The sequence below is a fragment of the Musa acuminata genome, chromosome BXJ2-6 (assembly GCF_036884655.1).
Source record: "Musa acuminata AAA Group cultivar baxijiao chromosome BXJ2-6, Cavendish_Baxijiao_AAA, whole genome shotgun sequence".
Classification (NCBI taxonomy): domain Eukaryota; kingdom Viridiplantae; phylum Streptophyta; class Magnoliopsida; order Zingiberales; family Musaceae; genus Musa; species Musa acuminata.
The window spans coordinates 34,527,362-34,542,604 of record NC_088343.1 but is presented as its reverse complement, the minus strand read 5'-3'; the positions used below and the strand labels follow the sequence as shown (position 1 = coordinate 34,542,604).

The following is a 15,243-nucleotide window of genomic DNA, read 5'->3' as shown; positions in this document are numbered from 1 at the left end:
TATTTGACATTTTATTACTTTATATTGCTTGTTGCATATATATATATATATATATATATATATATATATATATTGTGATGTTCATGGATCTATACAATGAGAATCGGATCGTGATGAGATCATGATAATGAGACCGATTCACCTTTAAACACAAATCCTAAATAATCTCGGTCACAGGTTACTCGAGAGGGACATTGAAACAACCAAATAGACTGGTGTACTATATACTCGTATATATGATGGAGGCAGTTGGTCTTATAGTTGCTTGTATGGGGACACTAGGGATATAGTGTAAGTGCTCATTGGAGAATGAGTTTATTGATTGATCCGCTCGCAAAATACTAGATAGTTAATGATATCTCATTGTTAGATAGTGAGTACTATATTCTTTGACACCGGACTTATAGGCTTGGAATTTCCAGATCTAGCACAATCAATCATCAGGAGTGATAGTCAATCTTACAACGACTATTGAGTGTCAATAAAGAATCATCTACTCTCAATGTCATAAGAGGAATATCACATATGCTCTTGCTAAGACAAATCCCTAGCTAGGGTCATTCGGATTGAGAGAGAGAGTTCTTCGGGAGAATCTGATTGAGTGAGTCTCGAGTAGAAACTGTATGGGCTTGATAGTACCATGCCTGCTATATAGTCTCTGGGATATTAGATGGATGAGGAACTATAGATACATAGTAACTAAGGATAGATAGGTCCAATGGATTGGATTCCCCTATATCGTCTGAGGACTATGGTGTAGTGGCCTAGTATATCCGCAGTCGATGAGTTGAGTGAACTATTATGGAGATAATAATTCACTGAGGTATAAGGAGTTCTGACAGGTATAACTCACGACCAATTTGATATTGGGCCTAGAGAGTCACACACATATGGTAGGCATTGTGACAAGTAGAGGTTCGTTCGGATATGAGATATCCACCGGAGCCCCTATCTTATTGGATATCTAATAAGCCCATGAATTATTAGATCCTATGGATCCAATAAGAGCCTATGAGAGATTATTAGATAGAAATCAATTAATCTAAAAGGTTTAGGTAGTTGAATGGAGATCCAATACACAATATGGTATGATCCATTATTGTTAAGTTGATATAGGGCCTCTATATATAGGAGGGAACCAAAGGTTCATAGGCTTGAGCTTCTCTTAGTTGTCATCTCCTATTCTTCTCTTCCCTTCTCCTCCTTAAATAGTAAGCCTAGAGATTTGAGAAGTATCATCGCAGCCCTACTGTGTGGATCACCGCTAGAGAGGAGGGCGCTTGACTTCTTTCATCCTCTCCTACAGATCTACAGAGATTTAGGGATATACAATCTCCCTAGGTAAAACATAATTTTTCGTATACGTAGTTTTCGGTTTTACAGATTTTGCGCATCAATCTTTACATGATGACAAACACATTTGAGAAGGAAAATTATAAACCATGATTAATAATTATTATTAATTCATCTTTTTTTCTCTCGTTATATTTCTGAGATATTTTTCAAAATGAAAATTACTTGTCACGGATCATCTTCAAGCGTTTCTTCAAGAACTTGTCTTACTATTAATCATATTTTAAATTAAAAAATAATTTATGTTCATTATTATTATTATTATTATTATTATTATTATTATTATTATTATTATTATTATTATTATTATTATTATTATTATTATTACTACTACTACTGTTGTGTATTTTCCATCTACTCGTTTTTTTTTTTTCCTAATCTTTGCCAAGGAATATTAAAGAAATATAGGTCGTTAAAACATAAGACTTCTATCAATACAGGGTGTGTACAAACTTATACTTGTAGACAAAGAGGTTATTTCACAATTAAAACGAGCATCAAATCACAATTATTGATACCAAAAAAATCTCAAATAGTAAGATTCAAATATCCTTTCTTACAAACATGTGAGGAAGTAGAAATCCTAAATATCTCTTTCTCATTTCATTGAAATAAATTAAAGCAATAGCAGTGAATAAATCAATGCAAAAGGCTCCTACCAATACAGATTTCACAAGGATCGAAGCAACATATTACAGAACGTTGATACCAAGCAAGATCCTAGATAGTCACATTTATATATCCACTCTTGCTTACATTTGAGCAAGCAGAAAGCCTAGGCATATTCTTCTCATATCATTTAAATCATTGAAGGCAAACCGCAGTTGCTGTACTCATGTTCGGTGGACTGGAATCTGTCAATGGTGGTCCTAAAACATTTCTTCCACCTGCAAACATGATGTATATCCCAACAAAAAGAAAAAGTTCACGTGAAAGAAATGTTACACACACAAACCTCCAATGCACCATCATATTTGCCGACTTCAGTGGCACATACTGAACTATTATTATCTATCAGAAAGATTGTTATGCAAACACTTGTAAGGTCTGTGTGAGCCAGCCTTTCTTTTCTTTTTAGCTGCTTTTTTTCTCCAAACCAGACCATATCCATCTTATCTGCTGCACCAGTCCACATATCATTTTTTTTTCTTTTTATCCCTTTTTCAAAAAATGTCATGGAGGATTTTTTTTTTCATAAAAGAAGATATTGCCCTCCTAGCCTCCACGCTCACCGTTGCCCATCACACTCGCTTTCCCTCCCCTCTTCCTCTATCGTTATCATCATCCTCACTCACACACCCTTGAGAGTTGCATGTTTGCCCATAGCCCCCTTTGCCAAGTTGATGATGGAATAGTGAGGCTAGGACGATAAACAACTTTTATTGTCTTCGCCAACAATCCTCTATGCAAGGTCATTGGCAGAGATTTAGGTAGACGGTGATGACGGGTCTCTCAACAAGACAGATAAGGACGACAGAGGTAAGAGTAGTAGGGAAGAAACAATGACTGATGGAGTAAAGGCAATGACTAATGGAGTAAAGACGATGACCGACGGGACATATGCAAGGGGGACAATGTCATATTTTAGAAAAAAAATGCTCTACGAGAATTTTTAAAAAATATTAATCAAATATTTCTCAAAATATTTTCCCGAAGATTATCATATATATATATATATATATATATATATATATATAACTCTAATGAAAGTAGAAAAAATTTTGTTGACCCAGTAAGACTCAAAATAATAATTATTGAAGTTTTATTGTCTTCAGAGTTCTAACGATGAATGAGAGCACGTGATCCAGAAAAAGCATCCGGATGCGTCAAGAACACCACCTAATCCAACGGAATTGTCTCCATCGATTACTGGCCACGACTTGTTCTAATCATTCTCAGTTCATAGTTCTCCGTTCATGTATACTCGTACATGTTAGTTGTGCTCCAGATTTGACACCGGCAACACGGTACGTGAGAAGTCCCACTTATTCGCCCACTAGATAAAATTAGCAACTCGCAAAGTCTTTGTCAAACATACAGCATCTCTTGAAAAGAAGCTGCTAAGAATGATTACTATGTTCCCGAGACGCATCTTTTTCATGCTCTCCAATTGCCTTCGGTGGGGCGAGTTCTTTGAGAAGTCGATGTAAGAATCATTTCACGAATCCTCAGGAGAAAACATATCAGAGCTCCCTGTGATGACTTTGATAGCAGTCTTTGGTCTGCAGAAAGAAAAAGAATGGTGAACACAAATCTACTTCTTGGCATGTCCTTTAGGACCTTTACGTTTTCAGCCAACACAAGATCAAATCATCGCTACCTCGTCAGATTTCAGATGGCTCTCAAATTCTTGCAAACACTCTTCTTGTCTAGGTGATGCCTATTTCCATTGCATCTGAGGCATCTTATCATCACAATATCAGATTCACATGACGAAAACGGTCGCACACGATCAACGATTCAAAGTAGAGATTAGAGATATTAATTAGCTTTGGCGATTTGCATAAAATGTAAATTAACATCTGATGCAATGGCCAAAAATAGAAGATATGGATATTCGTTTCTGGACTGTAGTTGATGCGATGCTCTAATGGATTTTGATTCTTTCAGATAAAAAGCAGAGAGAGAGAGAGAGAGAGAGAGAGAGAGAGGGGTGGGGTGGTTGGCATTTTTCTGATGGGTCAGCCGTCTTGAATCCAAAGTAACATTCTGACATCATTCTGTAAAACTCAGACATGCCACTCCAGAACGATGAAGCAAGACAAAATGACCATGGCCACATCCAACCACATGTTATTGAGCCACCACATAATGCCCAGGCCTTATCCCCATCAGCCATCAATGCGCGAAGCCAGAGATCTGCCAGGACCACTACCGTGCTCCTCCCTCCTCCATTATTTGCGAGGCCTGCGTGAGTTGCCTCCGCTTCACTCCTGCTTTTGATAGATGGCCGGCAGAGTGGAGGATCTCCACTGAGGGGCACTCGATCGGTCGAGCACTCGGTGGAGTCTCAGAGCTCCATGGAGAGCGGCCATGAGAGGAAGAGGCGGCACGACGAGGAGCGCTCCGAGTCTTTCAACCTCCGCAACCTCTCCAAGCTCGTGCTTCCGCCCCTGGGCGTCTCGACCTACAACCAGAACCAGAACGACTCCCGCGGCAAGGTCATCCTGCCCATGGACTCCAGATACAGGTATGAGCCCTCCCGACTAAGAACGGCAAGTAGGCCATGAACTAAGATGAGTTGTTCCAGGTGCTGGGAGACGTTCATGGTGGTCCTGGTTGCGTACTCCGCGTGGGTGTACCCGTTCGAGATCGCGTTCATGGGCGCCGCCCCCAAGGGCGGGCTGTTCATCGCCGACAACGTCATCGACGCCTTCTTCGCAGTCGACATCGTCCTCACCTTCTTCGTCGCGTACATTGACTCCAGAACGCAGGTCCTGGTTCGCGATCCACGGAAGATCGCCGTCAGGTGAGACTATACACTGCAACTTAAACCACTAGGATGTCTGCATTTCTCAGTGCCACAGAAAGATACGTGGCTTCCATGCCACCGTGAGTAGGAGAAGAGGAAAAGGGAGAGCAGGGTTTCGTAGCGTTTATTCTCACGGTGAAAACTTGGGCGGGTGGGCTTCTCTGGAGCCTATTTACTGTAACAATCACCGTGAGTAGGAGAAGAGGGAAGGAAAGTGAAGAGTATAGTTTCGTAGCGTTTACTCTGACAGTGAAAGCTTGGGTGGGTGGGCTTCTCTGGAGAATTCATTTGGACCGTGGACCGTCAGCATCACAAATGGTGCTCTCCGATTGCTCGGACTTCAATGATTGGGACTCGGTGGGTATCACATGAATTGTTTTGGGAGAAAACGTGAGACTTGGTAGAGGCATACCGCTCCGTTCCACGGGGTGCGTGGATGAGCCTCCTCCGAGTTGCTAGAGAGGCCAATAAATACCCTGTTGCTGCGGTTGTGCAGTCTCTGTCCATATTCCCTATCTTAATTCGTCGTCGGAGGAGGATCGATATAAGCGATCTTATCCTCGCAAGCACAAAGACTGCTTTCGTGTCTCTAACCTGATCGTTTAGACTATTTCCCATTGTACGGTATGTGAACGTAGTCCCTGTATAAGGTCTCATCAGATCTTTCAGATGACTCGATCACAAGACTGGTGCACATAAAGAGTCAACCTGTCACTATCGTGAAGAGTGCCAAGGTAATAGTTGTGAAGCTTCTAGTGTATAGAAGTAGAGATGTCATTGAGATCGACTCTCCCATGTCATTGACCTGGAAAACCCCACCACCTCTGCTCCTGCAACCAAATTTATGTTTCTCCTAATGAATAATTGAGCATTCGGAATCAGCATAACACTTCAACATAAGCTTAAGCTTTCAAGTATCTTAGCAACCTCGTTGGAAACAAAGAAATTGTTGACTTTCGGTGGGACCTGATCTTAACTCATTTGATGGTGGTGAATGAATGTAATTTTGGAACCGCACATATGCTGCACCTAAATCATAGTGGTGAAACACCAGCTAATAATTTACTATGAACTGTTTCCTCGGTCATGAATCATAATCGTCCTCATCATCGTCAAGTTGAACTTGACAACAGATATGCTGTAGCTACAAGATTAGCCAATGATTGTTTACTGGTGCAACTTCATCAACCTCACTTTAATACAGAATAATCGTGGGATCTCCATGGATTATGTAATACCCTAGATAAGCATCTTAGGTGAGTGGTTTACGTTTTATAAGTTACTCGATCTACATCGTGATAAATGATATCCAAATCAATCTAGTATTAGATAAAATGAAGAACCTAAGTAGATTTCCAGTGCAAACACAAATCTAGAGTTAGCATGAAATACAATATTATCATAAAACAGACCTATAGTCTTAAGTAAAATTGTACAAGCACCAATTGACCCCTCCTAAAGCAGGTCATATGCTCCGAGTTTTATGATCGTACAACAAAAGGAGCTACACACTGATTGCACTGATCAAATGAAAAAGAAACAACATCTCAAGCCACGTGAATTGTTGTGCAAAAGATGGTATCAAGAATATGAAATTATCAGCAACAGTAATTTAGTGCCCAGAGGTTTTATTGCAATCACATAGCAGCTATTCACTGCATGGCCTTCTGCAGGTACTTGTCAACGTGGTTCATCATGGACCTGGCATCAACGCTTCCCTTCGAGGGTTTGGGCTACTTGATCACAGGTAGAGTCAAGTCCGGTGTCTCTTACAGCTTGCTGGGCATGCTAAGACTGTGGCGTCTCAGGAAGGTCAAGCAATTCTTTACAAGGTGATGACAATTGCACAAACTAAATTGGATCGTGGAGGAAATACAAGAAAGTTTACGAGTCTTTAATTTTCTTATTGGGCCACTGCAGACTCGAAAAAGATATCAGATTCAGCTATTTCTGGATTAGATGCGCCAGACTCCTATGTGTAAGTACATATCTTACTCAGTTGTCTTGTTCAAAATGGTTTATTATCTCCTGAAGCAGATAAAGCAAGCTTAATTTGCTGTACAAAGGCAAGATGCTCTAATAGCTGGCAAGCAAGTTCCAATTCCCCCCCTGATCATAAAGCAATCAAAAGCATGATTATATGTAGTCTTAGCATGCACGTCCAATATATAAACAAGAAAGTTGAAATGAAAGCTCACGACATGGCCGATGCAGGTTACCGTTTTCCTAGTGCACTGCGCTGGATGTCTCTACTATTTGCTAGCTGACCGGTACCCACATCAGGGGAAGACATGGATCGGTGCTGTGATGCCAAACTTCAGGGAAGCTAGCCTGTGGATGCGTTACATTGCTTCCATCTACTGGTCCATAACCACAATGACCACAGTTGGTTATGGTGACCTTCATGCTGTGAACACAAGAGAAATGATCTTTAATATATTCTACATGCTTTGTAACCTAGGCCTCACTGCATACTTGATCGGGAATATGACCAACTTGGTTGTCGAAGGAACACGACGCACAATGGAATTCGTGAGTGCAATTATTCTCATCTGTAGTACAGTTGCACCCACACACGCGAGGGATAAAAAAGAGAGCTTGGATGTGATTCATTTCTCACGATGATGTTATCATGTAGTCAGTCATACGATCACTTCTGACTTGAAGGAATGTATTGCAGAGGAACAGCATAGAGGTTGCATCTAACTTCGTCTGCAGAAACCACCTGCCGGCACGTCTGAGAGAGCAGATATTGGCTTATATGTGTCTCAGATTTAGAGCAGAGACCTTGAACCAACAACATCTGATGGATCAGTTGCCAAAATCGATATGCAAAAGCATCTGCCAGCACCTCTTTCTACCTACTGTCAAGGAGGTTTATCTCTTTAAAGGTGTCTCCAGGGAAACACTCCTACTCCTGGTAAGGATGCCATTCCCTCCCTGGTCCGAGTTCGGCCAACACCGTAGCAAAATGTTTGTCTCATATGGTTTGAATTTTCTGGTTCAGGTAACGACGATGAAAGCCGAGTACATCCCACCCAGAGAGGATGTCATCATGCAAAATGAGGCCCCGGAAGACGTATACATTGTCGTATCAGGCGAAGTAGAAATTGTGTATTCTGATACTGAGACAGAACAGGTCGTAGGGGCGCTCAGCGCAGGAGACATGTTTGGAGAGATCAGTGCGCTCAGCGACAGGCCTCAAAGCTTTACATTCCGCACCAGAACCTTGTCTCAGCTGTTGAGGTTAAAGCAGAGCACCCTGAAAGAAGTGCTGCAAACCAAACAAGAGGATGGTATAGCTATCATCAAGAACTTTCTTAAGGTAAGGTACAAAAATATTCACACTCATAAGCTGTGGAATGACTACAGATTAGATGTCTAAGATGATTGTCGCATCAGATATACAGTGTTACGTAATTAGCAATCTTACAGTAATTCTCGATCGATATGGAATAACAAGAATATTTCATAATCTTAAAGCATCAAATAGAATTCAAGGACATCAGCATAGAGGATCTGATAGGGGAGAATGGAGAATGTGATGAAGTTAGTATACCATGCAATCTACTGACGGTAGCTGCTACCGGAAATAGTTGTTTCCTTGAGAAGCTCCTCAAAGCAGGAATGGATCCTGACATCGCTGACTCCAGAGGAAGAACTCCATTGGTAAGTTTTGCATGTCTTTCCAAATATGTTCCACTTGCATATGAATCTCATATTTGCTTCTTTCTTACATTTCACATTATGACAAGCACATGCGATGCCTCGAAAATAAAATAAGAAAAACATGTTTGACAGAAGAGAATGTTTTAAGTATATAATATTGACGGCATCCATATAACCATTGATTCTCCAATGCATCTAAATGTACTTGCCTAACAAGGTGACAAAAGGACTTCATCTTCATTATATCTATTAGCATAATGATGTACATTATATTATGTTATATATATATATATAACATAATGAATTTTACTTGTTTCTTTATCGTCTATTTAGCATATAGCAGCATCAAAAGGATACGAGGATTGTGTTCTGGTTCTACTCAACCATGCCGGCAACTTCAATATACAAGGTATGCATCTTAGGCTTTGAACTCTTTCACATGTCTTCTATCTTTTATACATAATAAGAGAGGATGTATGTTCAACTTTATTACTAACTATGTTCCACCAATGGCAGACATGGATGGAAATACTCCATTATGGGATGCCATCGCCGCAAAACACCATAAAATTTTCAATCTCTTACACCAATGTGCATGCATTTCCAATCCCAACACCAGCGGTGATCTTCTATGCCTTGCAGCCAAAAGAAATGAGCTTTCGACCATGAAGGAGTTATTGAAACATGGTTTGAACATAGACTCCGAAAACCATGAAGGATTAACAGCACTGCAAATAGCTCTTGCTGAAAATTATGAAGATATGGTTGCTTTCCTAGTCTTGAATGGGGCCAGCATAGAGAAAGCAAATCTTAATGGGAGAGGAGCAAGGAAAATAAGGAACGGAGTCTTAAAAGAAATGGACCAGCAAAGAGATGCTGGATGCGTAAATACTTTACCTGAATCAAATGGACAGTTTACACAAACTCTGGTGCTGGAGAAGCAGGAAAATTCCTTCAAGTTGGAAACAAATGGATATCCTCCAAGGATTAGCGTGTACAAGGGTCATCCACTGCTCAGAAACAACTGCTCCGGAAGTGGAAAGTTAATGTGTTTGCCAAGCACCATGGAAGAGCTCAAAACAATTATTGGTATGAACAATTATACCTTGTCATTTTCTATCCGAGCACAAGAGGTCATCTACCCGGTTCGATGGATGAACTGGTTTCATCCTTTGAAGATAAACCATAAGATTTATGTCAAAACTTTTTACCAAGAATTTCAAGTGTCTTCTCATACAAAATTAATTTTTTTTGTTTTTCCTCCTCTCTTCCGGGCATGAATGTTTTCTTTGTTGACAGGCAACAAGTTTGAAATCGATGCAAGAAACAGAATATTGACCAACGAAGATGGTGCAGAGGTAGAATCCATTGATGTTTTGAGAGACAACGATAAACTTTTTGTTGTCGAGGATGAAGAACTTGTTAAGCTTCATAGCAAATGCCAATAGACATTCTTATGCCAATTTCCTAAGCAGGAAACCAAGAATGATTCTGAATATCATAGTCAATTATGTTGTATGGTTCTCAGGTAAGCTTTCTCGGCAACATTCACGATCATCGTTTGTATCAATCAATCTACCTTGTAATATCCTTCAGATCATATTTATGGGCTTTGATCATCGGCAGAATGTTAATGAGGAAACTATAGAGCAATTTCAATGTTGTTGGCCATACAATTTAATAGCCGACTGTTCATGAAAGATACTAACCTCATGATTGCCTCCAACTTTCAGTTTCGAGTACAAGTGCTGCTAAGTAGATCACTTGACAACGATCTTGAAGTGACGTCGTATCTTAATGGATTTGTAGGTCATGTACAAATTGATTTCGGCTCCAAACTGGCAATTCTTGTCGTGCCTCTGTTTTCCTATCATAGAAACAAAAAAGTATATAACATTCAAAGCCCAAAATGCTTTAGCAACAAAAGATTCGTACGAACTAAAACAACCACTTTCCTATGTCGGAAAAAATAACAATTAACCTCAGTGCACTAAATGCCCGAAGGCAATTGTAGCAAACAAACATTGTTTGGGGTGTTTTTCTTTTAATCTTTTTAAGTCATGAAAGGTGAGTTGAACTCTTGATTATTTAGAGATTGATTGATTTACTCTATACATAGATACAACCCAGCGTCGTCTTGCCCAAGAAAAATCACACTGGCCCTAGTAAAACAGTAGTCTTAAAGCATCCAAACACTTGAAGAAAAACGACAAAATGTCTCTGAGATCAACCAACATTTAGCTGGCCACCGAATCCAATCTGCAAGTAGGGAAACTTTTGTAGCTGCACCCATTAATCATTTGGAAACGAAACCATGTTATATCCACAGCCGCAATCGAGTAAAGCCGACAGCTGCTTTCGGTCCACGACATGACCACCTCTACAAATTACACACCATCAATGTGCCCATCTTCTACCACCGACCATATCCATCGTGGCCCACAGGGATCCCGACTTGTTATGAATGCTCAGTAACTCCTCTCTCTCTCTCTCTCGGATGTTGTCACAGGTTTGATCTTCATGCATCGAAATGTCTAGTCCAAAAGTCCTTGATGGAATTAAAAAAAAAAAGATATTTTTTTCTTAAAAATATTCATATTTTGCAATCAGTACCTTATTTTTTTATTTTTTAATAATATCTCTAATTTAAAAAATATTACAACTATCTCTCAAAAAAAATTATTATTTTAGTTATCATAACAAAAAAATTATAAAGCCTACTTAAAAATATTATAAATGATCTAAAGAAATTTTTTAATCTTAACTAAACTAATTATAAGTCTAAAAATATAATAGTATAATTATCTATGATGAAAGAGATATGATATCACTCATAGTATTTTTTAATAATATTTATAGTATTTTTAATATATTAATAAAATATTATAAATACTATTGAAAATTATTATAAACGAATTAAATGAAAACATGATAGCAGTTGAAAACTAATAAAAAAATTTGACGAAAAAAGTTTTGAAAGATATTTTAGATAATTTTTTAACTAGAGGTATTGTTCGAAAATAAAAATAAAAGAGTGGTATTTTTAAAAAATATCCAAAATATAAATATTTTTTTCTAAAAAAATAATTAGTCATATGAAGATGATATTTAAATTAATTATATTTATAACCGTTATTTTTTATTTATAAATATTATCGTCATGTCCCACAGTCAAAATGTTATTACCACACCACAACCTCCCCGTCTCGTATCGGCTGCCGACCACAGAATCAAGACCTTCGGTCAAATCAGCTGCAATTAGAAAGCCCCAAGAAATCTCCCTCCCTCCCCACGTAAATTCCAAACGCTAACTCACGTCAATCGCTCATCCCCAAAGCCACAAAAGAGGACCCTCTGGTACACACCACTCCTCACATCGCACAGGGTCAATGCTCGTCACCACGTTCAAACCCACATTAACGCCACCCATCGGAACAAAAGCCCGTAGGAAACAAACGAAACCAAATGACAAAAAAAAAAAAAAAAGGGGGCCCGCACAAGGCAGTAAATCTTCCCTTGTGATTGATCGGTCTCGATGGGTCCCATCGTCCTCACGTTTAGCTTTTCATCGACCCATTTATGTGCCTGTCCGGCTACGGCTGACCCCGTTACGAAGACATGACGCGGTGATAAATTGAAAGAAGCGCCGCGGCATTTATTGTGAGGCACGATTTCCGAGTGGGATCATCGACCGCCCATGACGTCACCGTATCGGGGCCTTCTGCTGCGGCGAATCATTCGGCGTGCGCGCTTCGCCTTATCCTGCGCCCACTTGCTCCGCCGCGACAACGGCCACGCACAGTGCGTCCCTGGTCATGGGCGGCCCGCATCAGGACCGCTATGCGCACGCCCGATTTTTCCTTTTCACCGCTTCGCTGTACACCATCGCTAGCGATAAGCATCCGAAATCGTGGGGTGATAGTAAAATCATGCCAAAGGGCCCCACGCCGCCATGGAGCATTCCACGCCAACGGGGACCCGCTGGCGGCCTGACTTAACAGCCATTGGATGAGCGCATCGGACGGTCTGAAGCCCACCCCACGCCGGTGACAAGCTCCCCACGTGGTGGGCTCCGGAAAGGCTGAAAAGTCGAGGTTCGAACCGAATCAAAAGTGGACACGTGCAACCGTGCATGTCTAATCAGGATGACCACACCGATCGCGTCTCTCAGGCCCGCCCCCGGCGAGTTGCCTGCACGTGGCCTGGCGCACGTGATCCCATCGGTGGCCGCCTTTATTATTCATCAAAACCCACCCGTTCTCTCGGGTGCTGTGGCGCTGGACGAAGGTTAGGAGGAGGGTTTTATCCCGCGACGGAAGGTTAGAAAGGAGGTGGGCGGGCTTATTACCGAACAGTTGGTGGGCGGTCGGGTGACGGATTAAGCTCTTGGATCCGAATGGTGTCAAGATTTGGGGGCTGGATACCTGTTCCGCGATTATAAAGGGTTAATTTCGGCGTGTGGGAGCGCGGAGAAAACCCTCGCTTTGGGCCTGTCTACCGCTTAACAAGAAAGCGACAGCTGATGGATTTAAGCGTGGTACCTTATAAGGGGGGGAGCGAAGAGGCGGCGGAGGCTGCGGGAGGCGGCGGTGGAGGGGGCAGGTACCGGGAATGCCTCCGCAACCACGCGGCAGCGATGGGAGGGCAGTCCTACGACGGGTGCGGTGAGTTCATGCCGGGCGGTGAGGACGGGAGTTTGGAGGCCCTTAAGTGCGCCGCTTGCGGATGCCACCGCAACTTTCACCGGCGGGAGGGGATTTCCGTCGCCGGGCCTCGGGCGCCGCCACCCCTCCTCCTCTACGGCCCCGGCGCCCCCGCCGCCGCGTGGGATCACAGCAAGCTAGTGCAGTCGCCTCCACCGCAGTTCCCCGCCTTCCTGCCATCCCCGCTACCGCTAACGTACCACGCGATGCAGCCGCCGCCTCTCGCCGCGGCCCCGCCTCCGCCGTGCCGGGAGGCCGCGCAGGACCGTAGCTGCCGGGTGGGGTCGGAGACGCCGCCGCGGCGCGAGGAGGCAGCGGCCGAGGCGGCGGGGTCGCGGAAGCGGTTCCGCACCAAGTTCACGGCGGAGCAGAAGGAGAAGATGCAGGCCTTCGCGGAGAAGCTGGGGTGGCGCGTCCAGAAGCAGGACGACGTCGCGCTGGACGAGTTCTGCCTTCAGATCGGCGTCAAGCGCCACGTCCTCAAGGTCTGGATGCACAACAACAAGAACCACCTCTCCTCCGCCTCCTCCTCCTCTGCCTCCCACTCCGTTGCCGCCGCCGCCGCAGAGCCTTCCACCCGCGATGCCGCCTCCGCCGCGCCCATCCGGGTCTAGTCCCACCCGTATGGTGCATATTGTATCAGCATAATAACACAAAGGTAGCAAGCTATGGAAACTGACGAGCTCTTGGGGGTGTTGCTTTTGTCAACCGGATCAGTATGGTCGGTTTAAGATTAGTGTTAGTTCGTAATTCCACATCCCTCCCCTGTGCCAATCTGTTAGCATTGTGTTACGAGCTTGATGTGCACTTCCTATGTGGGTTTCCGTCGCTGGGTTTTAGAAAGGTGAGCAGACACGGGGGATGGCGACCTTCCCGACGCCTAATCACAAGATAAAAGAGATAAATGAAAGAGAAGCAGATCAGCCTCCACCGTCAACCGTGCATGGACATTTTGTCTAATGCATCGTGGAAGCTTCAGAAGAGCAGCGCTGCTTTGCTTCGTTGCAGGTCAATAATGACAGGCCATTCTTTCGTCTCTGTGAGTCGCATGTGAGTTGCATCTTTCCCGAGACCATTATGACCTGTTATACGGCCTCAATTCCATGCTAAGCTATTATTTATATACGATCATAATGGCACGACATAAAGCGATGGGAAATAATGGCAGGACGACAGTAGATGTTGAGGAAGGCTTCTGACGAATGTTTCTTTTTATCACGCTGGTATACGCTCACAAAAGCTTCCGAGTTGCAGTCTCTTAAACCTGGGCCCCCCACCTTGCAGCAGCTGCTGTGTACAGGCATGCGCACACGTATCTACCCTAGATTATGGTGGAGATTATTTAATATCAACGTATCGATGATGCTCGATGCTAACATATCGATGATTATTATGATACAAATAATAAAGATGGACCTCGGCAGCTCTACAGTGGCATGCGCACGCACATCTATCCCCGATCATACAGATTGTGATGGAGATCGTTCAACGTCAGCGTTTGGATGATGGCCGATACTAACATTTGGATGGTTAGAATACAAATAAATAATGAAAGGTTGATCTCTTTGCTTACACAAGAGGGTTGCCGGCAGCGGCATGAAGGCTCGTCCATGTGTGTTTTGAGTTGGGAAGAGCAAGGTCTTGTATTGCTCCACTGAACTTTTTTGCCCTAATCGTGCATGAACAAATGGGAATTTTCTGAATTCTTTAACTATATAGTAGTTGCTAGTTAAAAGAAGGATGATCCTTACTTTAAAATAACTCGAAACAATCAAAGTTATTGAGACAAAAAAGTGACATGATATGACAGATCAAAATTTCACAAGCTACACCAAAAATATATATAATGTTTTATCATTAGCAAAAAGTCATATACTTTTATTATTAATTTTTTATTTATAATTTGTCTCCTTAACACATTCCTATCATCTTCAATAAAGGCAAATGCTTATTATGATTGACTTCATACCTCTTAAACATTCATGCGAGTCTAACACAATGACAGGCTAACTGTGTTTTTTTTTATAAATAAAATCACTTTATTAT

At 42.2% G+C, this 15,243-nt stretch overlaps 2 protein-coding genes across 2 annotated transcripts; both read left to right on the top strand.

Annotated features, from left to right (window-relative positions):
* The first annotated feature begins 4,081 nt into the window (after positions 1–4,081).
* Positions 4,082–10,113, top strand: LOC103988950 (potassium channel AKT2). Its single transcript, XM_009407645.3, has 11 exons — positions 4,082–4,543; positions 4,604–4,822; positions 6,499–6,657; positions 6,746–6,803; positions 7,040–7,357; positions 7,506–7,745; positions 7,833–8,150; positions 8,309–8,494; positions 8,828–8,903; positions 9,011–9,583; positions 9,794–10,113. The coding sequence occupies exons 1-11, from the start codon at positions 4,374–4,376 to the stop codon at positions 9,940–9,942; spliced, it is 2,466 nt and encodes an 821-aa protein (XP_009405920.2). The 5' UTR covers positions 4,082–4,373; the 3' UTR covers positions 9,943–10,113.
* Positions 10,114–12,883: 2,770 nt separating this feature from the next.
* Positions 12,884–13,971, top strand: LOC135615344 (zinc-finger homeodomain protein 8-like). The gene has a single exon (XM_065113673.1). It carries the CDS (start codon positions 13,017–13,019, stop codon positions 13,809–13,811), a length of 795 nt encoding a protein of 264 aa, XP_064969745.1. The 5' UTR covers positions 12,884–13,016; the 3' UTR covers positions 13,812–13,971.
* The last annotated feature ends 1,272 nt before the right edge of the window (positions 13,972–15,243 follow it).

Excerpts from the sequence above, each read along its gene's own strand:
- LOC103988950 (XM_009407645.3), top strand. The coding sequence starts at position 4,374 with ATGGAGAGCGGCCATGAGAGGAAGAGGCGGCACGACGAGGAGCGCTCC. Across the intron at positions 4,823-6,498 it reads CCACGGAAGATCGCCGTCAG|GTACTTGTCAACGTGGTTCA; the intron begins GTGAGACTATAC and ends GGCCTTCTGCAG. Across the intron at positions 8,495-8,827 it reads CCAGAGGAAGAACTCCATTG|CATATAGCAGCATCAAAAGG; the intron begins GTAAGTTTTGCA and ends TCGTCTATTTAG.
- LOC135615344 (XM_065113673.1), top strand. The coding sequence starts at position 13,017 with ATGGATTTAAGCGTGGTACCTTATAAGGGGGGGAGCGAAGAGGCGGCG.